The sequence below is a fragment of the Amia ocellicauda genome, chromosome 21, assembly GCF_036373705.1.
Source record: "Amia ocellicauda isolate fAmiCal2 chromosome 21, fAmiCal2.hap1, whole genome shotgun sequence".
Lineage (NCBI taxonomy): Eukaryota > Metazoa > Chordata > Actinopteri > Amiiformes > Amiidae > Amia > Amia ocellicauda.
In genome coordinates, this window is record NC_089870.1 from 206584 (window position 1) to 233376 (window position 26793).

Genomic DNA, 26793 nt, shown 5'->3' on the forward strand with positions numbered 1-26793 from the left:
AACTTGTTTTAATTTTAGTTATCCCCTTCTTTAATAATAATAATAATAATAATAATAATAATAATAATAATAATAATAATAATAATAATAATAATAATAATAAAGGATAGCCCTGCTGTGTTCCCCATTCCCTGCTTCCGCATCCTCCGTGCTATAAATTGGCTACAGATAGCATCCTTTCAAAGGTAGGTTTTAAGAAAAACACTGCATTGCCCTCCAGGCTATTTCTGCAGGGGGAGTCTGATAGAGGTTTATCCATTTTAATAATGGTTTCCATTGTGTAAACTTTGATACATAAACTTGAAACGTGAAACTACATTCTAAGAAGCATTTACTCAAGTAAGTAAGATTAATTGAGTGGATGTCAAACAAAAAAAATAAAAACATGATTTATTTATTTAAAGTCAAATTCTTTTAATTGCCCTCCCATCTGTGGTAAGTATTTTATAATTATATAATGGGAGAGAACAACAGGAACTCATGAGATGTTGGAATTAAAAGAGAGGGGGCAGCTGATCTGGCTTTCGACTGACATTAACACTGTGTTAATTTCACAATTCCTGCTTTGGACCTTAATGTTTTGTTGTGTTGATTGTTGTTTCATTTGTATACAAACATAGACTAAAAGTATTTAAAACCACTGGCCATAACCTAATAAGTCATAACATATTAACCATTAACACATGTATACACACCCATTGATAGCTATGTATCTTCTTCATCCATGAATGAAACTCCCTTGATTCTATTCTGAGCTGCACTGCTGAAGGAAGTTATATTGAGCCTTGCAAAGACAGAGTCCATGAGTTGTGTCCTCAAGTGTGCTTTTAATACATATGCCAGATCAACTCTGAATTCCAAATTGAGCAGAAGAGGGGAAAACATAGCCATACCAACCTGACTATAAAAGGGGAAAACATAGCCAGATAATAACATTATTATGCAGGGTTGGAAAGATCAAGTTACTTATAAGCTAATGGAAAAGCTGGCTAGAATTAACATATGTATGCATGGGATATTAGACTGCCTGCATAATAATGGCAATTCCACAGTGTTTAACCCCTTGTATACAGTGGCTCTCAAAAGTATTCACCCCATTGGACTTTTCCACATTTCATTGTCTTACAACATGAAATCAGAATGGATTTAATAAGAAAATGTCCATGATGTCAAAGTGAAAAATATAATTTGCAAATTGTTCTATCTGAGAAAGAGACACTGTAAATATCAGCTTCATATTGAACTTGAGACAAGGAGACTGCAAGGTGAATTGATACTAGTAAATCAAATCAGTGGTCAAGAGAGAAACAAGGACCTGAGAGGATGTGAATTAAAACTGAAAAATTGAGGCACTTCTTTACTCAGAGGGTTGTGGGCCACAGTGTTGAAGCAGATTTCCTGGGATCCTTCATGGAACAGCTGGGTAAGATTCTTGGATGACGAATCTACTAGCAACCACATGAGCAAGATCAAAAAACAAATCACATTTGTGAGCTTGCATTGGTTTGTGCGACTATCTGAATCAGGCCTTGCAAGCCAAAGTTAAAGATGTGTCAGCAACTCGCTGTTATGTTTATCTTTGTGTACAGGCAGATTTTTTTCACATGGCAGGTGTTTGGGGTTACTCTACACATGCAAAAGAAAGAGAAAACAAATACAGGAAAGCTGATTACGCCCACCCAATTAACAAGTAGGAGCCTAACTGCCAAAATATGACAGCCCTGATTAGAATATGTTCTCTGTGTAAACAATTGCAAATGGATTCAACCAATAGGGAAACACTGCTAACTATTGCCTCTGAATCTCAGGCCTAAATAAATAAATGAAGGCTCCAACACTTAAAATGCAAGACTGCAAAATGAAGTGTTGGTTCCATGGCAACACTGCAGAAAATACTTGAATTCACTGAACTAAGCAGTAGTTTAGTAGTTGTTTATGTATATGGGCATGTTCTTTCAGAAATGTTATTTTAATTATTATAACCCAGAGCTTCAAAAACCCTTTGCTGAGCTTCAAAAATAGTAATAATCATTACACTTCTATAGCGCTTTATCTGTGTATCTTTACATGTTATGGGGTCCTACTTCCACCACCACCAATGTATAGCACCCACCTGGATGATGTGACGGCAGCCATAGGGCACCAGTACGCTCACCATACATCAGCTACTCAGTGGGGAGTTGGGCAGAGAGATTAATACCAGTTATTTATATATAATACTTTTTAGCTATTAGTTAATTATCAGAAGCCAGCTGGGAAAGTAACCATAATACAAAATACTGTTCTTCTCTTGTACTTGTGTTGCACTCGGCTGTAGTCACACATCTTCACACATCTTTCTTAGGACTTATTCACACCTTTAGCAAACAGTAACACAGAGCAATTTGAGGTTTAACAGGTCACATTTCAGTATTATAACTTTAGATTGCATTGCACTCCCCATGTAAATTAGTTGATATGATGGTTTAGATACTTGTGCATGTATCGTGGAGTTCATTACTCACAGTAAACCTGGCATTTTCCTGCACATCGTGCCAAACTGAAGCTGCAGGGTATTTATTTTATATATATATTAGAAGCTGTCTGGGATCTCCAAGGGGCTGGGTACCTCTCTGGCAGTAGCCTCCTGCCAAGCAAAGCTCAACCACACAAGATGCATTTTTTTACTACCGTTATTAATGAAGTGTCTAGGGAAACCATTAGCTCACAATTAGGATTTGGGTATTACCTCAGTTTCCATTTCAAAGACTGCAAAGAAGAAAAAAAAACATTTCAAAGTTAATCTAGATGAAGAGAGAGGATTTTTGCAGCAAACACAGAAACAAAAATAAACTGTTCTGAGTTTAACTAATATTTCTGGCTAAAGCTAAATCCCTACAATCAAATCAGAGAAAGTAATCTAGATAAAATATTCGCAGACCACCACACAGAGAATTTGAATGTGACACAATACATAAAAGGGAACCAACTCAAACACAGCAGTATGTGGATGCTTAATCCTGGTAAAATATAATGTTATACATTGTTGACCACTACTTCTTTCTCTTATGATATTTTATTCAGAATCCTGTTCACTAATATCTGAAATTCGATACTAAACCTCAAACTGTTCTGCTTAATATTTCTGCTTGCACAAGCATTTTTTTGCCATGAATTACCCATTTCCAATTATTGTCCGAAACTACATGAGAATCACTGCCACATAGGGAGGGTACACAAAGGAAAGCTGCTCCCAAAAGCATAGCAATACTATTGATATTTGTCACAGCAAACTCCAGGGCCATTTACAATTTAAAACAGACACTTCTTTGTTATGTCTTTCAGATCAGACAGCTTGTATGTTTCAATCATTCTCAAAATGGGTTCCCTGAAAGATCCCTTGCAGTCTATATGTTCATTCTAGTCCACTTTTCCATTAGCTTATATGTAACTTGATCTATCCAAACCTGTTGGCATTAATTACCAATTTGTTTCAATTTATGTTACTGTGGGGAGAAATAGGTACAAGCTTACAATATTTATCTACACACTTTCACAGATTAATAGATCACAGAGCTGTAACTTGGTATTTAAATATACTTTTTCCAAGTTAACATGAGTTACTGGATCCCAGAGATGGGTGGGATTTGAACTTAAATAAAAACGCAAGACCTCAAATAGCTGGTTGAAAACACAGGCCAACTCTACTGAAAGGATTTGACATTTTTCTGAATAATAAGAATAATAAGTGCTTGCAACGCTTTTATAACATAGACTGGGAGAATTGGGATCTATTACATATGGAAGGTGAGGAATCTTATTTATCCCCCCACAACCCCCCTTCTTCAGGGGTGTTTAACACAAAGCACGTCCTTCAATCTTCATGCTGTAAAAGTCATCCTGTATTCTTCGCACTGCAATCTCAGAACTTCTGCTGTTCATCTATTACTCTAAGTGGGGGATTAGATGCAGATAGAACAGCCAACACCCCAATCCTGCAGGCACCTGAGAAGCCACAGGGCGGCACTGGTCTATGGAGAACCAGTCAGACAATCCACCAACCCTCAAGAAATTGTGTGCCAACCTCTGGGAACTCAACAACAAAGCTGTCAATGTCATAGGATGGAGGCAAGGAAACTTTTTAGATTAACGAAAACATACTGAGCTACATTAAAAAAGTGTCTTCTGCTATGCTGTGCTGTGTTTAGTGCACCTATTTGTAAAGGGGTGGATGTTGCAATAACAGAAAAATGCCTGCTGGTAGTAGAACATTTCCCACCTTCCCACCACACTACATTATTTTAAGGGCAAAGAAGTGTAGTTTGAATACAGTATATTAGACTATGTACAGGCTCTCATTCAATTCCATTGTGAAATAAAAAATGGATTGCAATTAGTATAACAATGCTTCTTACACTGCTAAAAAAAGGAGGAGGAGTAATGTGAAGCTTTTAAAATATTGAATATGGAATGAGAAATATTGAACCTTTGCAAACTGAGAACAGCATATGAGAGAAAATAACAGGATATTCAATTCTGACAATAAAGAGCAGAAGTTGTGCATTGGTCTGACTGAACTTAAATAAAAAGTCTCACAGGGATACTGCCTACTCTTCAACTAGGCTTGCACTACTTGCAGTCATTTCAATATAACTACTGATGAGCAATCAAGATAAATACCTCTAAACAATCTGTGGCCACATTCAAAATAGATTTTAACTGGAAAACAGAATGACGTTAAGCACACCACTGATTGCTTAAAGCAAAGCCCTGTCTTTGGCAACAATCACCTTTTAGTGCTGTGATAGCAGAAGCCTGGTATCAGCCAATTCCCAATAGCAAACTGTGCCAGTGCCATACACACATTGGAAAAATTCAGTCATACATCCTGTATCTGAAAGCATACAGTGAATATCTGTAAATACAATATGTTCTGATACAACAAATGGTATATTAAAATGTACAGTGTAAATGCAGCATTATAATTATAATACAGTTGCCACTTTCTATAACAGCAACCTTGCCAATAAACCTGCTTACTACCAATTTTAGTGTCTATCCCATAAAGTAGTGCAAAATCTCGATGGCCAATATTAAAAAAATAATAATTACAAAAAATGTCTAAAGGCTTATTCCACCTCAAAGTAACAAAACATGAAACTATTAAAGTACCCTGGAACATGGATACGTGAAACGTAAATGTCTGCAACCTGTTGATCACCATACAGGAAAACAAAAAGACAATATTATATTGTAGATAGAGTTATACTAAAACTGTGTTGACTTTAACTTTGTTTATCTAAGCTGCAACTACAGTATAAATAACACAGATGATTAACACTTAATGTTATTTGCAAACAGTATTTTGTTTTCATTGGGGAAAATTGTGGGCAAAAGCACAAAGCTATTAGGGTGTTTTTCTCCATTGCATACACTCATACACAGAAAGGTCACCTAGTAAGGTCCATTTCAGGAGTTTGGACAACATCAATAGGCATAAATATTAGTATGTAAATAGAGCTGATTGTGACATAGACTTGCCTGACTGAGTGAATAATGACTAGCCTATGAAGAGACAAGGCCATCATACTCCCTCCACTACAGGGTATCCCCCCCTAAATACACTAGTGGTATGTGGTATACCACTCCAAAATAATAATGTAACCATAAAAGAAGTAAAACAATCAACCAACTCATATGAAATCTGCATCTGCACAAATGCTGCATTTGGAATTCCTGAAATCAAACAAATTTGTAATATGTTTTGTTTATTTTTGGGGGAACTCCTCTGGGGGAAATCCTTATGAGAATAATAATGAGACTATAGCAGAGAACAAAATACAAAATAAAACAAAACAAAAAGTCAAATGGCAGGAGCAATTTTTAATTTTGTCAACCAAATTCAGGTTGTCATGGTAACAAGAATAAAGCAGCAGTCTCTCTAGGGCCTGTCTGCATTACTAGAGGGAAGGCTGAGGGGTTGTTAAACACAGATAACATAGCCCCACCCCCACTCTAGGTCACAAAAAAGGTCACACTACTCTATATTACCTCATTCAAGCCTGGAATTTCAACAAGACAGTGAGATATATAGAAAACAAACACTCCCCATCCTACCACAAAAAAGCCCTCTAATTCAGAAGGGACACGAAAATTTGCATGTTCCAATTATTCTCAAAAGGACATCCCTGAAAGATCCAGTGGGGTGTATTCACCTCTAGTCATAAGTATTCACATCCTTCATTTGCAACTATGTCATTTAGTTTAATAAATATAGTCCAATAACCCTTCAGTGGCATATTTCTGCAGTTTGCTGAACACTGGTTCAGCCTAGGGAAGACTGGAAAGACAAGTTGTGGAAAATCTTTGGGCTGTCACTCCATAGAAATCAGACAAATCCCTTAAATCAACTGGAACATTTTACAGCTTTCTCTAGGCTGAATCAGTGCCCCACAAACTCTGCTAAGTTTTCATCAATAACATCTGCATAAATTAGTTCTGTATGTACCTGTGCATAAATAAGAAGTCTTTCTTCTGTCAAAGTGGAGTGTGAATATGTTTTGAGTAGTTTTAGCGCACTGAATGATCTCTCCCCTGTTGCTCTTGTGACTGGTATGGTACATGAGCATGTTACAAGTGATGTTACCCTCAGAAGAAAATCCATGGACTAGGGGGTATAACACAGCACTATGGTGCACGGAGTGCCAGGGATGTGCTTTTCAAACTGATTTGTTTCACAGAAATGTTGTAATTGTGATGTAGAATCAGTTCTATGTAGTGTCGATAAAGTAGGCAGCATTAAGAGTTTCTGAAATAGTTGGAATTTTAATTTATACACAATCACAAGAATACAAAATAAAAAATAAAATAAAAAGCAACGCCTAAAGATGAAGTCATAGCTGGTTGGATATACAGCGCACTGCTGAAGGACCACCAGGAAGCAGCACAGTTTCCATGGCTACATAACAGATGGCCTTAGTGTTGTTCACAATACAGCTGTACTCCTTCCAGATGAGTGGGTGGGGTTCTTGACTGTATTCATCGGCTCATTATTTCTTGTCCAAAAGTCACTGAAGCTATAGAGAACTATTGATTGTGGCAGCATTATTCCAGCTCTGTCAATGAATTCTTGCTCTTGCTCCATCAAAGCACATCTATCTATTAGGCTGTGTGATCTTAGGTACTTCTTAATCTATAATTTAATCTATATCCATATACAGTGAGGGAAAAAAGTATTTGATCCCCTGCTGATTTTGTACGTTTGCCCACTGACAAAGAAATGATCAGTCTGTAATTTTAATGGTAGGTGTATTTTAACAGTGAGAGACAGAATAACAACAACAAAATCCGGAAAAACGCATTTAAAAAAAGTTATAAATTGATTTGCATGTTAATGAGGGAAATAAGTATTTGACCCCTTCGACTTAGTACTTGGTGGCAAAACCCTTGTTGGCAATCACAGAGGTCAGACGTTTCTTGTAGTTGGCCACCAGGTTTGCACACATCTCAGGGGGGATTGTGTCCCACTCCTCTTTGCAGATCCTCTCCAAGTCATTAAGGTTTCGAGGCTGACGTTTGGCAACTCGAACCTTCAGTTCCCTCCACAGATTTTCTATGGGATTAAGGTCTGGAGACTGGCTAGGCCACTCCAGGACCTTAATGTGCTTCTTCTTGAGCCACTCCTTTGTTGCCTTGGCTGTGTGTTTTGGGTCATTGTCATGCTGGAATACCCATCCACGACCTATTTTCAATGCCCTGGCTGAGGGAAGGAGGTTCTCACCCAAGATTTGACGTCCATCGTCCCTTTGATGCGGTGCAGTTGTCCTGTCCCCTTAACAGAAAAACACCCCCAAAGCATAATGTTTCCACCTCCATGTTTGACGGTGGGGATGGTGGGGGTCATTGGGGTCATTCCTCCTCCTCCAAACACGGTGAGTTGAGTTGATGCCAAAGAGCTCGATTTTGGTCTCATCTGACCACAACACTGTCACCCAGTTCTCCTCTGAATCATTCAGATGTTCATTGGCAAACTTCAGACGGGCCTGTACATGTGCTTGCTTGAGCAGGGGGACCTTGCGGGCGCTGCAGGATTTCAGTCCTTCACGGTGTAGTGTGTTACCAATTGTTTTCTTGGTGACTATGGTCCCAGCTGCCTTGAGATCATTAACAAGATCCTCCCGTGTAGTTCTGGGCTGATTCCTCACCATTTTCATGATCATTGAAACTCCACGAGGTGAGATCTTGCATGGAGCCCCAGACCGAGGGAGACTGACAGTTGTTTTGTGTTTCTTCCATTTGCGAATAATCACACCAACTGTTGTCACCTTCTCACCAAGCTGCTTGGCGATGGTCTTGTAGCCCATTCCAGCCTTGTGTAGGTCTACAATCTTGTCCCTGACATCCTTGGACAGCTCTTTGGTCTTGGCCATGGTGGAGAGTTTGGAATCTGATTGATTGATTGCTTCTGTGGACAGGTGTCTTTTATACAGGTAACGAGCTGAGATTAGGAGCACTCTCTTAAAGGGAGTGCTCCTAATCTCAGCTCGTTACCTGTATAAAAGACACCTGGGAGCCAGAAATCTTGCTGATTGATAGGGGATCAAATACTTATTTCCCTCATTAACATGCAAATCAATTTATAACTTTTTTGAAATGCGTTTTTCTGGATTTTTTTGTTGTTATTCTGTCTCTCACTGTTAAAATACACCTACCATTAAAATTATAGACTGATCATTTCTTTGTCAGTGGGCAAACTTACAAAATCAGCAGGGGATCAAATACTTTTTTCCCTCACTGTATACAGTAGGGGCACCCATTTATTATTCCTATTACTTCTGTTGTTTTAATTAAAGATGTGTATGGAATCTGACCACTTTAACTGAAAAACATTTCAAGAAGAAAAAAAGGTAAGATAAGTGTTGTCTGTTAATGATTCACAAAAATGCCAAGTTTTTTTTCCATTCTGAAAAAGGGAAACATGAACACGAATGGTAAAATGCATGGGTATTGTTTCAAGAAGGTTAGTATAAGACATGGTGGAAAAACTGATGGGAGAATATGATCTATTTCAAAACAGAACTGACCCCAAATACACTTCCACCAAATGGGCAAGCTATCTTTTTCAGTTGTGAATGTTGAATGTCTAGAAGTAACCATATGGAGTGAATTCACTTTCAAAATGAGCGAGCACAGAAATACAACTTGTACGTGCAAAACTATACTTACGGTTTTAATTTTACACTTACAATTCAGTTCTGTGCTCGTTCAATATCGTAGCGCTCACGCTTCTTGCTGCGCATGTGCAGTTCTCTCTACACGCTCGCAGTTCTTTTTGACAGTTTTCACACTGACTCAAAAACAATGCGTAGATCAGGCATCCTTAGATGATCATCGCACTATCGATCTCCATTCTCATCAAACATGGCTGACCACATGGCTGCAGAGGCAGAATCTTAAAAACATGGCTTAATGACAAGACTGACACTTTTCAAACTGTTACACAAAGGATTGGATGTTTAAAGTTTCGTGTTAAGCCCTAGCCAGACATAATTGTGCTTAATGTTGAATTCACGTGGTTTACTGTACTTTAAAAAGTAAACATTTATATTCAAACTTTATAATTAACAAGACTGGCACCACCCAGGCTGATAGACAAAATATGTTTCAATGTTCAAATTGATATTAAAAGCAAAAGCCTTGTCGTAGCCAAGTGAGAATTGTGCTTCATATTGAAAGCTTATATGTGGTTATTGCATTTAAGTTAAGCACTTTGATCCTAGTTTTACTAACGACAAGACCCGCACAGTCCTATACAAATGAAGAGGTGTTTAACTTAATACAGTCAATATCAACTTCACGTCAGTCTTGTCATTTATTAAATCTGGATATCAATGGTTAAGTAAAGTACAGTAAACCACATTAAGCACAATGCAGCTTGGCTTCCAAACAATAGGGCTTAGAAAAGACAAGACACTTATGCTTTTAATGTCACTGACACTTTCCAAGCTGTTACACAAAAGATTGGATGTTTAAAGTCTTGTCATTTATAGATTGGATGTAAATGGCTATGTTTTAGTACAGTAAGTCACGTTGACTGTTTTCTACATTAAGTGATATTCACCTTAAGTTTATTATTATATGCAGAGCTTCAAACCTGGTCTGGTTGATCTCCTCTGAACTGCCTCTAAAGCAGCAATATCTTTCTTGAATTTTGCTGCAGCCCCCAAAGCCAAACTTCAACCACCCCTTTTCTGAACCTTTACTATATTTGTACACGTTCTGAAACTTTTCTGTTACAAATTGCACATGTAATTTGGGGGGAAATAATAAAACAACAATTAAAGTTAATAAAAGTTCCCTAACAGAAAGGCCCCTGTATAAATGCTTTATGAAGCCTTAACAGATAATGAAGCACAAATTAATTAATAACATTACATTATTATGTTATATGAAACTAACATTATGAAGAACATATGAAAAAATAATGCAAGTACATTTTTCCACACACCTGTAAACGCGGTTTTAGGAAAACAAATATCTAAACACATTAGTACTTCTGAATGTCATGTTATGTGAATGTAACGCTGTTTTATTATTTAATTCTGATAAGCGGAGATCTAATATACCCCACAGTTATAGCTACATGCTGTTCACAATCACATGTGGGTCCCTGAGCAGCAGCGCACAAGTGTGAGAAGGAGCCAATGAAATGCATTTGCAGGCGAGAGGAGAAGGGACGCCTCACGAACTGCAACTCAGTAATGGAGCAGCGAGAGATTACTTTAAAACGTCGACACAACACCGCCAGACTCGTGTCACAGGACTTTGTTATCTCAACAAGAGGTAAAAAACAACAACAGATAAGCCCCAGGAATGATTATGTAACTTGTGTTTTTCATGCTGACGATGTTTTTGGCATACAGAGATATTACAATAACATTCTATGGATATTTATTTTGCAATTAGTTGAATGTTAATAGATTTTCAATCAAATATCTATTTAATATTAAATTGGGCCACATAATCTGAAGTTTGTATTTGTATTTTTATTTCTGAAACCAGTTCTTCAGATCTGAAAAACTACAGTAGGTACACTTAACTTAAATCTGAGGTTGAGTATTGTTAATCAAAAATCTAAATCAAAGTTTTTTCCTGTTCTGTTTTGTCTTTTGTACAGGTGTGAAGCTTGTTTGTTGCAAGTTCTCCAACTCCCATCCCTAGTTCTCCAGGTTTACCTGTATTTGTATTTTATTTTTTGTAATAAAGGTGTTACAACTTCATTAGTGTATCCTGAGCATTTTTTAAAACCTCTACAATGGTCTGAAAAATTATAGTGTATGTACACTTGATTTTTTTTATTTGTTATTCTTGAACACTAGGTACACTAGCTGTTTCTTTATCTTTTTTTCCTGAAACTGACCATACAGGTGTGGAACTTGATACAAAACTAGATTTCTAAAGTTTATCTTTCAATTAATGTCAAACAAGGTAAAACAAAATGTAAAATAATCAAAATGTTCCTTGTTGTGATAACAATATATATATATATATATATATATATATATATATATATATATATATATATATATAGATTAAGGGTTTATACCATTTTGTTAATCTATTGTAGATCTTGTAGATAAGAGTTGCACACTTTAAATGGGGTACTGCAAAACACTCTATAGCTGCTTTACACAGACTTTATAGATGTCTGTTAAGGGCTAATACATAGTCATGTATACATGTATTGTAGATATGGAGTTGCACACTTTAGATAGGGTACTATAGCTGATTTACATATAGACTATAGATGGCTACTAAGATATACAAACATTCTATAACTGCCTTATTGAGACTTTATAGATCTATTAGGACATCCGTCTTTAGTAGTACATTACTTTAAGCACCAGAATTATTTCAGACCACCTTAAATCCAACGTACTCCTGTTCCAACCTTCACCCCCGTATTCGCACAGCATCCCCCAGCAGACAGAGAATCAGTGGGTGTCCTGAATCCAGCTTTAGTTTTTGTATCAATCTCAAGGTAGAGGATGGTAACTTGACTAGCAATACCACTCAGTTTCCCTTATTCTGTTCTGCCCTTGTTTTTAATGTTAAGCATGTGTACTGTGGTCTTACCAACATAGGGCAGTAATAGTATCCAGTCACAATCACGTTCTCTCTATGTCATACTGGTAGCTGATTAAAGCCATGCATATATGAATTAATCTAACGGAGCATCATTATATCACTGGGTTAAAATAAGATGCCTAGAGCCATAATACAATAAAAATGATTTGATAAATCAATTACTATTTGGGAAGGAAGGGGTTAATAAAGTGTTTATTGCTTACATTTATAGAACATTAATTTTGACAGTTATAACTTGCTTGCAGAATCGCATGAATTTTTTGAATAAATAGACTAAATCATAAATCCTTTAGTAACATCCACAGCAGCATTTATTAATAGTTTAAAAAGTGATAGTAAAATCCTTAGTAATGTGCTTTATAAACTAGAAATAATGGCGTTAATAAAGTGTCTATTCATGATTGTAAATTATTTGTTAATTATTTAAAAATTAGTTCTTCATGATCTGTTAAGACTTCATAAAGTGTTTATATGGAGACCTTATTATAAAGTGTTATCCAGAAAGGTATAGGAAATAAATAGGTATGATTTGGGATATATTTAATTAGATCTGTTGTTAATTTTCTACTGCAGCCCCCCATCCCATGCAGCCTCTGGAAATTGGCCCTCCATCACCAGGCATTGGGAAACCCTGATTTAAACCAAGTGGATAAGCTAAAATACAAATTCATCATAGCACACAAAAACTAAAAATTCTACTCTTGATTTGTTGTCATACTAATGAAAAATTAAAGCTAAACTGACTATGCATCAAAAAGTCACCAGAGGTGACCTTCTGACAGCTGATCTACAAAGGGGGGCATACCCCCGGACCCCCATAGAACAACACTATGTAACACAATTTTTGTTCCTGGGTAGTAAGTGTTATTTCCTAATTGCTTATGTCTCAAAATATAGAAAATGGCTATTATTCCCCACAAACTTTGCTTTTGTGACCAGGACAGTGATATTTTGAAATGTACCTATTTCCAATGAGAAAACGGGCGAATTTGTGTCTTTTCATTCACATAAAGTCAGACAAAAACAACATATTAATCTAAATTAACATGTATTTATACTAAAGTAATACAAAAATGACTACAAAAGATTAGTCGTTTTTTTAGATTTACGATTATACTGTAAATCACTTTCACGAATCGGCCCCCAAATGTAGTCTCCCATCATGATCTCGTTATACTGTCCTTGATAGCAGCGTTCAAAGTCCAGTATATCCTGGTGGAAGATCTCGCCTTGCTCCTCCGAGTACGCGCCCATGATCTCCTTGAATTTATCAAGATGAGCATCAAGGATATGGACTTTGAGGGACATCCTACAGCCCATTGTGCCGTAGTTCTTCACCAGAGTCTCAACCAGCTCCACATAGTTTTCGGCCTTGTGAAAGCCCCCGGACTACTGCGGCAAAGCTGTTCCAAGCCGCTTTCTCCTTACTAGTGAGCTTCCTGGGGAATTAATTGCACTCCAGGATCTTCTTTATCTGTGGTCCAACGAAGGCACCGCCTTCCAACCATGGTCCAACATTTACTACCCAGGAACCAAAAAAAAAAAAATGTGTTACACGGTGCGATCGGTGCCCGTCTGCAAACGCATAATCGTGAAGGAAACTATTGATTCATCCCCATCATTTTCTGTAAGCCATGTTTCTGTCACTCCTACATCATAGTCACACACCAGCACTGTGGCTTCTAGGTCTAACATCTTGTTCCTTATGCTCCTGGCATTGAGGTACAAAGATTTCAGGACTTTCCGACTAGCAGTTTCTTTCTTTCTTTCCTTAGTGGAACATCTCCCATTGTCAGAGCTCCCTGCCCCCCTGGTCCCTAGTTTAAAAGATTCTCAATTACTCTGCACATACCCTGTCCCAATGCATTAGCCCCCCTTCTGTTTAGATGTAGACCGTCCGGACTGTACAGGTCCCATCTATCCCAGAAAAAAGACCAATGCTCCATAAACCAAATACCCTCTTCCCTACACCAAGATGTCAACCACGTGTTAAACTTTCTAATCTCTGCCTCCCTGGCCTGGCAAGTGGTACTGGAGAAAACTACCATGGAGGTTCTGCTCTTTAGTTTCTTACCTAACTCTTTAAATTTGTCTTTCAGAACATCTGGCCTACACTGTAAAAAAATCTGTAAAAATATGTGTAATTAACCGTATATTTTCCAATTGTTAAAAAACGTATTTTAATATATGGTTAAACTACAATGAATAACCTGGACATGTACTATAAAAAATACATATATATGTGTGTCATTTTACAGATATTATCCATAATTGTTTTTAATGTACAGAACCATTTTGCAGAACACTGCCATTCCCCCTGAATCGCATTTGAAACCTTTAAAAACATTTAATCTGACTGCAAAAATACTGTACTTTTGTAAAGTTACGGTAAAAGCTTTTTTTTTTTTAAGGGTTTAAGTATGTCTTTTTACTTTGCTTTGCCGTAAAGCAAGTCTTGAAAAATACACTTAAACATTACTTTTTCTTTTCCTTTGAAGGTCCTTTGGACCAGCTGACCAGGGCCTGACCAGCCAATGTATTATTTTAGGTGTCTATAAGTGTTTGACGTATCTGATTGACTAATTATTTCACATTACTAATAGAGCACAGATCAGGTGAGTGTCAAGATCACAGACTTTGATCTCTAGGACTTCAACATGCTAACAACGTTCACAGATTAAATCTTCCTGGATGAGTTCATCAAGGAAGGCAAACATTCTGCAAACCTGACACTGTAGTGGCCACATGCTTCTAAATTTTGAAAGTTGTTGGTGCACTAAACACTGTCTCTTGTTTGTTGTCGCCTAATTCAACAGCTTTACTTTCTGTGTTACAGAGAAACAGTGCAGCTTAATTACTTTTGTTTCAGCTTCCTGCCACAAATTGACACCTCACTGACTCCATCTCCATCATAGGTCACCTTTCCTTCAATCTAGTTACTCTAACCAACACAGCTGGACAGAAATAACTACAATTAAGGCAAACTAGGAATAAGATTAACTTAAATTAAGGCAAAACTAAAAACAAGATTAGAAATGCTAAAACTGTCTGAAAGTAGAAATACAACAAAATAGCTTTCTCTCTCTCTCTCTTTCGACTCTCTCTCTCTTTCAATACTGTCCAGTTTCTGTAGCTCAGAGTTTATTTCTGCTGTCACTAAGCTGTATTTAGCATTGTTAATCAGTGTCCTTTTCTCAGTTAAATTAAATCAGCCAGTACTGATGACAAATCCCATTAAATTCCGTGACATTTCCATTAAAATTACACTTTTTAGACACTGTTAGAGTAATTGTCAACTGGCCATTACCTAATGCTTCCAGTACAAACACCTGGATTTCTATAATTAAAGTGGGAAATTGACATAGCTTTAACAATGCAAATTACAGCTTTAAAGGCAGACAATGTGTTCCTGGGCTAGACAATTCAAGTTCTGAAGGGCCACATTCCTGTAGCCTTTATACGTTCCTTTCAATTAGCAACTGATTTAGGCTTGAATCAACTGGGGATTTTACATCTTATCCTCATGATGACTTAAATTAAGTAATCTGCAGTAGAATGAAAACCACCATCCTCTCTGCTGTAGGCAAACTGAGATACCATTGTAATGATTTGTCATTGAAAGGGAAGAAAGCATACTACTGGTCTACCAACATCCCTTTCAGCATCAACCAGTTTATTTCATAATCACCCATTGCATTTATTTATGTATGTCCTCAATCAAGTGCTCAGTTAGCTTGTGAGACAGACAAAACCAGTCTTCAAGAAATGCCAGCAGCCATTGATATGCACACAGTACATATAAAGTTCAGTTGAATTACTTAACGCATCTATCTTTATGCCAATACATGTATTTATCTTCATGGACATGGTGATGAATGACAGAAAATAATCAGTGTGGAATCCAATACTTGTAAGATTGCTTTTCCCTGTATCTATCATAATATCAAAGGTCTCTGGTGTACAGCACTGAAAATAATTCAGAAACTCATCAATCTCACTCCGACAGCAAACATGAAAATTGAGATGCTGAAAGGCTAAAAAAAAATGTACACACCAGTTTGAAAAAGAGACAGTAAAGGGCTTGTACTGCACTATGAAGCAATGCTGTAGGGCAGTGGTGGCAAACCCAGGTCCTGGCAGGCCACAGTGTCTTCTGGATTTTGTTCCAACCTGAACTCTCAATTTATTGATTGAGCCTGTAGAAGCCTAAATTAAGTTTATCAATGGAGTATAGATATGACTAATTAATTAGCGTATAGTAATTTGGGGTAATATGTAGGGCAACAATCATTTACACGGTTTGTTGATTTAGAGGAGAGTGAGGAAAATGTTTTACAGTGTTTACTGTGTATATATGGTTCATGTTTAGGATGTAATGGGTTAATTGTTATTATTCCTTGCACTTAAGATGTGTGGATTAGTCGGGGATGATTGTCCCTGTCCACTGCCGAAAGCACCTACAATGGGCACGTGAGCATCAGAACTGGACCATGGAGCAATGGAAGAAGGTGGCCTGGTCTGATGAATCACGAGTTCAAGGTGTTGACTTGGCCTCCAAATTCCCCAGATCTCAATCCAATCGAGCATCTGTGGGATGTGCTGGCCAAACAAGTCCAATCCATGGAGGCCCCACCTCGCAATTTACAGGACTTAAAGGATCTGCTGCTAATGTCTTGGTGTCAGATACCACAGCACACCTTCAGAGGTCTAGTGGAGTCCATGCCTTGATTGGTCAGGGCTGTTTTGGTGGCAAAAGGGGGACCTACACAATATTAGGCAGGTGGTCATAATGTTATGGCTGATCAGTATATTAGAAAGCTTCAGCTGCAAAATGTTAAGATTACTTTCAAAGAAAATACAGAACCGATCAGCCTATATACATCAATATTAATAAGTTGTGATTATAAATACATCGTATACACCTGTAAGCATACCAAATGTCATGAGTAACTGGTTTGGTCAAGCAGATTTGTTTAATCCCGGCATGCATTTCGTTTAGGCCTCCTTTTTGCCCGCATATGTGAACGCACTTAGGTCTCCTAAAACTGCAAATGTGAACGGGGTCTCTAAAATAAGTAGGACTAAATCGGAGGTGGCCCAGGGCCGGCCTAATAAGTGTGAACGGGGTCCAAGACCAATATCAATGCTCAGAGATACTTTTCACCCCTGGCAACGCTCCAGCCACAATAGTGATGCTCAGAATACTGTAAGTTTCTATTAATTTTCAGTAAACAGTTTTCGAAACAAACGTTTACAAATCTATCAAATATTTTAAAAAATAAACAAACTTTTAGGTTTTGTTAAAGTCGTTTTGGCTGGGGCGTTTAGGGAGGCCCAGGCCGTGGTGGGCTATGTAAATTTAAGTTTTAAATGATCTTGAAGTCAGGCATCATGATCTGTTTATTGTGGGAATGATGCCAGAGTTACTAGGCTACATCTTTCAAAATGATTTATTAATTATAAGCTTGGTTATTTAAAGAGATCTAAATAAAATATCTAATAAGATTTAAATAATGGATATGATTACCAATTTGCAAATTATTAAATCTATTAATATGTAGAAATTTGACTAGTTACAACAATTGTTATTATATATTTTTTATTATTTTTTATTTCTTGGCAGACGCCCTTATCCAGGACGACTTACAACATAAGTGCAAAACAAAGTGCAAAAATACAATTAAGTAAAGGCATCAAACATTACAAATTCAATTTACATAAAACATAGCAATTCAAAATATAATACATTTTACAACTTCCAATTTACACAGGCAAGTACAGTAAGTGAGGTCCTACATCCTGGACGGTAAAGGCTAAGTGCTGTCAATATGTAGGGTCAAAGGAAAAGGAGCAAGGAGGAAAACAATCAATAACGCAAGAAGCATAATAACAATCTGTGAAGTGCTATCTAGTGGGGATTAAAAGGACTAATATTACAAGTACTGTCTGAAGAGATAACAGACAAACAGGAAGAGATGTGAGAGGGGATGAGAGGGTCCGAAGAGGGAAAAGACAGGAAGATCTGGGCATCATCAGCATAGAAGTGATAGGAGAAACCATGGGATGCGATGAGGGGGCCCAGGGAGTGAGTGTAGAGAGAGAACAGGAGCGGGCCCAGGACGGAGCCTTGGGGAACGCCTGTGAGGAGGTTGGGGGTGGATGAGGAACCTCGCCATGTCACTTGGTAGGAGGAGAACCAGGTGAGAGCAGTCCCAGAGATTCCAAGGTCAGTGAGGCAGGAGAGGAGGATGGAGTGATTGACAGTGTCAAATGCTGCGGAGAAGTCAAGGAGGATGAGGACTGAGGAGAGCGAGGTGCCCGAGCACAGCTGAGGGAGTCAGTGACTGCCAGGAGAGCCATCTCAGTGGAATGAGCTGTGCAGAAGCCGGATTGCAGAGGATCAAGGAGTGAGAGTTGGGACAGAAAGTCAGAGATCTGACGGTGGACCGCCTGCTCGAGAGTCTTTGAGAGGAAGGGGAGTAGGGAGACAGGGCGGTAGTTCAGAGGAGAGGTGGCGTCAAGGGTTGGTTTCTTGAGCAGTGGGATGACAGCAGCTTGTTTAAAAGCAGAGGGGAAACAGCCAGAGAGGAGTGAGGAGTTGAGGAGGGAGGAGATGAAGGGGAGAAGATCAGGAGCGGTCGCTTGGAGGAGGTGAGAAGGGAGAGGGTCCAGGGCACACGTTGTAGGTTTGTGATGTAGGAGGAGAGCGGAAACTTCAGCATCTGAGAGAGGTGAGAGAATGAAGAAAAGGAAGCTTGATCGGTGGGAGGTTTGGGTGTGATGGGAGAGGAGGGGGGACTGTTAAAGAGCCTGCAGATGTCTGCATTCTTGATGGAGAAGAAGGAGGCGCAATATTTTCTTATTTGGTATTCATTGATGTCCCTGATCTCTCAGCCTAATCTGTTCTCTGGGATGTTCATTCTGCCCTGTATCAGTTACAAAACCATTGCAACATCGTCATTCAAACAAGAGGCCTGCATCAAATGTATCTGTAAAAGGTACATCTATACAACAGTAAAGATTGCATGGACAACTTAGTGTACAGGCAAAAACTGCAGTTGAGCACTTCTGATATTGAACATGAATTCTGCAACAGTTATTCCTGAAATAATCATCCCAGTGTTGGAGTACAACACAAGTATGGCCCACCCCAATAATGGCACTGATTAAATGTATTTGTCCAGTTTTTGTTTGATTCTGTCCATCACAGTATTTTGGTTTTGAGTAAATTTAGCCTACATAAATGTACGTATTACCCTGCTAACACACAATGTTGCCAAAATATTGTAGCAACATAATTTATGTTGCCACAACATTGTGTGTTAGCTGGGTAAGCCTTTAACATATAACTCCAAAATACTCCTTATACTTATACCCTACAGGTAAACATGGAGTGGTTATTTTTAATACAAAAAGACTATTATATTACTATAATGTATGTATTTATTAGCAGACACCCTTATCCAGGGGCGATGAACACCTTATGCACTTCATCTGAGTTCTGCTGCTAATCAGATGTATGACACTGTTAGGGACAGTGTCAGTGTCACAGTTCACAACACATCCCCAGTTCCCCACTAGATGTCGCCATCACCCTTCCTTATCAGTCACTTCTCCCAGCTCCTTTCATCCTATCATTCAATTAACATTCCTGAAACCCATGTGCACTTGTTCAATCACCCTCTGCTCCCATTCGCCCTGCCCCTCCCAACTTGGTTTTCTCCCAAAAGCTGTCACCAGCGGAGCGCAACTATGCCATCAGCAACTGTGAGCTCCTCACTGTCAAGCTGGCTTTCGAGGAGTGGAGACACTGGCTGGAGGGCTCCAAGCATCCCTTCCTGGTTCTGACTGACCACTGGAACTTGGAGTACATCCAGTCGGCAAAATGACTTAACACTCATCAGGCGCACTTGGGCGCTCTTCTTCACCCACTTCCAGTTCACACTGACCTACCGCCCGGGATTGAAGAACATCAAAGCGGACTCCCTCTCTTGGCAGTTCGACTCCTCTCCTGCCCCTCAGTCCGCGGAATCCATCCTGTCTCCCTCCTACATTCTAGCTCCCATTCAGTGGAGCATCTGGGACCAGATTCAGTCCGGACTCACCTCTGATCTGGCTCCTTCCACCTACCCAGGGAACTGGACCTACGTCCCATCATCAGTGCACACCCACTTGCAGCTGTGGATCCACTCCACTCCTGCCTCTGGTCACCAAGGTGTCAACAGCATCGTTGCCTTAGTCCGGCATCCGCCTGGAGTACCCAAGCTCCTGAACCAGGAAATTGGAAGGTTTCTGAGCTCCTACTGTAGCACATCCCAGACTGAATGGAGTCACTTCTTACCTTGGGCAGAGTACGCACAGAACTTCCTCACCAGCTCCTCCTCCGGCCTCACTCCCTTCCAGGGCACCCTCGGATACCAGCCTGCTCTCTTCCCCTGGGACGAGGAATCCACAGATGTCCCGGCACTGGATGACTGGTTTCGCCAGAGCACTTCAGTCTGGCAAGCGCCCCACACAGCTACAATGTGTCATTCACTGACAGAAGACCACTGCAGACCATCATTGCCACCCAGCACCGCAATATCTGCCAGGACAAGAGGTCTGGCTTTCCACCCGGGACTTCAAACTGAAGCTCCCTTTGAAAAAACTCAGCACCCGGTACATAGGTATTTTCCAGATTCTGCGCCAGGTCAATCCAGTCGCCTACCACCTGCAGTTGCCCCCACACTACCGGATCGCCCCCACTTTCCACGTCTCCCTCTTAAAAACGGATCCCTCGCCTTCTCCTACTCCTGCTCTGCCAGTTGCTGCTCCTCCTCCTTCTCCCCTGGATCTGGATGACAGTTCTGCTTATGCGGTGCGCTCCCTGCTCCGCTCCCTGCTCCGCTCCCGTCACATCCGCGGGCGACTGCAGTACCTGGTGGACTGGAAGGGATTCGGTCCAGTGGAGCAATCCTGGGTTCCAAGCCTCCGATGTGCTCGATTCGTCTATCATCATGGACTTTCACCTGGCCCATCCTTCTGCACCTGGTCCTCGGCCCCGTGGCCATTCCTGCCGTGTCCAGTCTGGTTCGGCTGTGGCAGATCGTGGAGGGGGTGGTAATGTCACAGTTCACAACACATCCCCAGTTCCCCACTAGATGTCGCCATCACCCTTCCTTATCAGTCACTTCTCCCAGCTCCTTTCATCCTATCATTCAATTAACATTCCTGAAACCCGTGTGCACTTGTTCAATCACCCTCTGCTCCCATTTGGCCTGCCCCTCCCAACTTGGTTTTCTGTGCCACATGTAAACCCCTCGTGAAGTTTTGTCAGTTTTCCACTACATCTCCGAGCGTTACTCCCCGTTGCCTTGTTATTGCCTTGTTCCCTGGATTCCTTGCCTGACCTCCCAACCATGACTTTGGACTTTCCTAATTACTCTGTTTGCCTGATCGCCTGACCCTTGCTTGTGACCATGACCACATCTTTGCCTTGCCTTGATTGCCCTGTCCTGCCGGTACCTGACCCATGCCTGTCTAGCCATCCTTCTCAGCACTGCATCTGGGTTCCCCTGTTCCTGTGCCCCACGGTGTGTGACAGTTAGGGCTTATGTGATCGACAGAACTCAGTGGGTTCATATGTTATTCAAACAGGAAGTCTATTAATGTACAGTTGCCAATTACATTTTCTAAGAACATTAAGAAACTTTTAGAGACGTGTGTGTTTAACACTGAACTGAATGTGATACCCCTATTTTATGTAGGCTACTTTCTTAGTTTTATACAGTTTATGCTTGATACAACGCAGTCCCTGTGTTTCTCTAATTCCCCCTTATTATTACACCATAGTTGCCGTCTGAAATCTAACAATGTGTTGTCTTTCATCACATGAATTAATGTGTTAACATGAATTCCTCTCAGGTAAGGAGATGGAGGAAGATTCAGAATTGTAATATTGACTCACCTGTCATCCTATCAAAGATAATTTTGAGTACAGGCATCAAGTGTTTTTATTTCCTTTTCTTGTTTCATGTGTGATACAAGCTGGCCTTGAATATCAATGAAAACAATGTGGATCAAACGAGATCAAATAAATACGGGCTATGTACACAAACATGGTGGTATTTTTCCCATTCATTAAACTGTGGTTTAAAACAAGTTAGCTTGAATATTTATACATAATATTTGTATATATTGTTTAATATATATATATATATATATATATATATATATATATATACACTCACCTAAAGGATAATTAGGAACACCATACTAATACTGTGTTTGACCCCCTTTCGCCTTCAGAACTGCCTTAATTCTACGTGGCATTGATTCAACAAGGTGTTGAAAGCATTCTTTAGAAATGTTGGCCCATATTGATAGGATACCATCTTGCAGTTGATGGAGATTTGTGGGATGCACATCCAGGGCACGAAGCTCCCGTTCCACCACATCCCAAAGATGCTCTATTGGGTTGAGATCTGGTGACTGTGGGGGCCAGTTTAGTACAGTGAACTCATTGTCATGTTCAAGAAACCAATTTGAAATGATTCGACCTTTGTGACATGGTGCATTATCCTGCTGGAAGTAGCCATCAGAGGATGGGTACATGGTGGTCATAAAGGGATGGACATGGTCAGAAACAATGCTCAGGTAGGCCGTGGCATTTAAACGATGCCCAATTGGCACTAAGGGGCCTAAAGTGTGCCAAGAAAACATCCCCCACACCATTACACCACCACCACCAGCCTGCACAGTCGTAACAAGGCATGATGGATCCATGTTCTCATTCTGTTTACGCCAAATTCTGACTCTACCATCTGAATGTCTCAACAGAAATCGAGACTCATCAGACCAGGCAACATTTTTCCAGTCTTCAACTGTCCAATTTTGGTGAGCTTGTGCAAATTGTAGCCTCTTTTTCCTATTTGTAGTGGAGATGAGTGGTACCCGGTGGGGTCTTCTGCTGTTGTAGCCCATCCGCCTCAAGGTTGTACGTGTTGTGGCTTCACAAATGCTTTGCTGCATACCTCAGTTGTAATGAGTGGTTATTTCAGTCAAAGTTGCTCTTCTATCAGCTTGAATCAGTCGGCCCATTCTCCTCTGACCTCTAGCATCAACAGGGCATTTTCGCCCACAGGACTGCCGCATACTGGATGTTTTTCCCTTTTCACACCATTCTTTGAAAACCCTAGAAATGGTTGTGCGTGAAAATCCCAGTAACTGAGCAGATTGTGAAATACTCAGACCGGCCCATCTGGCACCAACAACCATGCCACGCTCAAAATTGCTTAAATCACCTTTCTTTCCCATTCAGACATTCAGTTTGGAGTTCAGGAGATTGTCTTGACCAGGACCACACCCCTAAATGCATTGAAGCAACTGCCATGTGATTGGTTGGTTAGATAATTGCATTAATGAGAAATTGAACAGGTGTTCCTAATAATCCTTTAGGTGAGTGTATATATATATATATATATATATATATATATATATATATATATATAATTTAACTAAACTATACAGATGCACATGCAGTATGGTGGGGACTTGATTCAAGTCTTCAAAATAATGAAAGGCTTCGACCACATCAAACCAGAGTGGCTTTTCCAGATCAGCAGGGACACACGCACCCAGGGACACAAATGGAAATTAGGCTTCAAGGCGTTCAAGACAGAAAACAGGAGACACTTCTTCACACAGAGAGTTGTCACAATCTGAACAAACTCCCCAGCGATGTGGCTGAAGAGACAATTTGTGATCATTCAGAAACAGACTGGATAGGATCCTTGGATCACTTAGTTATTAATGGACACCAAACGAGCACGATGGGCATCTCGCTTGCAAACTTTCTTGTTTCAGTTTCTGACATAAAACATTTGCCAATATTAATAAATAGATTTCTGATTTAGGGACAGGTTAATAATTATAAATATAATTTTTATCAATACTACCACGAATGTTTGTATTTGTTCTCCAATCGCCTTTATATTATTATTATTATTATTATTATTATTATTATTATTATTATTATTATTATTAATAATATATATTAATAATTAATAATAATAATAATAATAATAATAATAATAATAATAATAATAATAATAATAATATAAAGGCGATTGGAGAACAAATACAAACGGACATGTTACTTTAGTAAGTAGTATTCATTTGGTGTGCAGTATTCAGTGATGCCATATACATTGCGTTTATACCGGGGCGGGTATTTTGTATGCATTTTATGAAGAACAAAAATATATTACAAAACATGCATCATCAATTACACTTAAGAATTATTATGAGACACTAAACAGTCACACATCAGTCCAAATACACACATACACTATAAGAAATGTTCAAAGAACAAACAATGTGTAATCCCCTATATATGATGTTATATGTTGCATTGATTAATTCTTCTGAGAGATTGTCTGAAAGGCCACTATATGTATGTAGAGCTGGCAGGGTAACACTCGAGTGCCACACAGGGACACAGTTTTAACAGTCTTGTTGTACCCCTGCCCAATTAAATATGTTTTAATCATGAGTGTGAAATCATAGTTAAGTGGCTTGATTTAAAACGCCAGGCACACACTGGGGCTACACCAGCTAAATACGCAATGCAATCTAAAAACGAGACGACTAAGTAGTATTTGAGGTTATGTTTAAACAAAATGCCATTAAAGTACAAAATCGCAAATAAAGAACAAAATGAATCTGCACTGTACGGACAAAATGTGGATAGTTCCCTGCAAACAACTTAGAGTGGCAAATGCAATCCATATTACACTTCGCCACCCCTGTCAACAACATGTACCCTGCCGAGCCCTGTGATCAGCTGTTCAGCAACACAAGGTAGCGACCTCCTGCAATGCATCAGCGCTCCCTGCACATCAGCATGCAGCGCACACACGCCTGCAGCGGGCAGCTCTGCGCATACTCACAATGAGCGCAATAGTCCTGTCCTCTCGGCGGATCTCCAGCCGCCCAGCGGGTCTCTGTCCATGGTTTCTGGTGCCGGTGGACCTGGGTTGAGATGCTGAAGACGGAGATGAATGGGGTTTATTATCCTGCCACAGGTAATAGAAGGTGCCCAAGATCCATGCGACAGTCAGAATTGCGATGGCGTTGGCCCTAATCCTTCGCATTGTGAGCCCATATGGAGGGCTTGGCAGCGCGGCGGGTCGGGTCGGGTCTGTGGAGGAGGATGCGGCACTGTGTCGGGCGCTGCGTCTGCGGGCTGCTGAGCGCTCACTGCCGCTGCTGTTTTGTTGGAGCCCAAGTCTCTGGTGCGCAGAACAGCACAGCACTCGCGGTCCTAGCGCCGAAAATTTCCTCTCATAAGGCGATCTTGGATAACTAGATTGTGCCCATCTGTGCTTGTCACTATGACGCCCTTTCCCTTTGCACAAGCGTTTCTGATCATACAATGCTGAACTAAATGGAAACAAATGTGGCTCATCTATCTGTGTGTGTCTGTGTGTGCATCACATGCGAAAGTAACGTTCTAGAGCATACATTTTTATATCCTATCGTAAAGTTTGCTTGCAATTTGGACTAAATTAACAAAATATAATACATAGATACATGCATACGTAAACATTACCACAAAATACCCATTATATATATATATATATATATATATATATATATATATATATATATATATATATATATATGATATCTAAATCTCCCAACAAATGGAAAAACTTTACTGTACACAGTATTCTAAAACAATGCACTACTTCAAAAAGTATATATCCTACTATATTGTTGGCTGACGCATGTGCGCAGACAGTCCAAAGTGTTCTCATTTGTACTCCACCTAAAGCGCACGAATTGGCTTCGTGCAGATGTTTCTCACAATGAATGCATGGTGTTTGGAAAATTACCCCAGTACATACACACTCCATGCCAAATTGTTTGTACAGAAGTGTGAATAATAATGAAACCAATGCTTATATAACAAAGTTGCACACTGCACATTAGTTGTTCCAGATAGTGTTTTCACTGTGTATCCAAAACAATACAAAAATATAAATAAAAACAATTCAATGCCAACTTCAGTGTAATTATTTATACACATATGTGCAAGAAATAAATAAAAACAATTGGGAGGAAAAACTGCTATCAACAATAAATACTAATTAACGACACATTTACTATTTATAAAATGTTTACCCCATAACATTTTTATTAAAGATGTATCCAAAAACAACAAGCACAATAAAATCTGTGTTTGTACAAAATTTGGGACAGTTTTGAAATAGCGCACAATAAGTGCACCTTGATCGATAATAATAATAATAATATTCTCAAAAGTACTGGGGTACGTTTTAACACAGTGCAGAAACACGCTGTTCACAATGTATTTATTGAGGTGCATTCCACCTGTGTGCGATACCAATGTATAGGATAGTGCACTGATTTGCAAAGATGGGATTGCAATATAGTACTTCAAGGAAAAATTGCATTTAACATATTGCATTGACTTGTCCATAGTGGAACACGTATGGAATGAACTGGATGGGCAAATCAGGATTTGAACTTCATAGACCAAGTTTTGTTGCTGCAGGAGAAAGTGTGCTCTTGTAGTAATGAAACCCTGTTAAAAGCTCAGTAGCAGTCCTTAAGGAAGTGTTCGAAATAGCACAGATATATTACCTATTATTTTAAGTGTGT

General features: G+C 39.4%; 1 protein-coding gene across 1 annotated transcript in view; it reads right to left on the minus strand.

Moving 5' to 3' along the window:
• The window catches only part of galnt16 (UDP-N-acetyl-alpha-D-galactosamine:polypeptide N-acetylgalactosaminyltransferase 16), a 103003-nt gene extending 77617 nt beyond the window's left edge, over positions 1–25386 (minus strand). Inside the window, exon 1 of the mRNA XM_066695075.1 lies at positions 25056–25386. Coding sequence (XP_066551172.1) covers positions 25056–25259 — 204 coding nt within the window. The 5' untranslated portion in view covers positions 25260–25386. The remainder of the gene's footprint in view (positions 1–25055) is intronic.
• Between the last annotated feature and the right edge of the window lie 1407 nt (positions 25387–26793).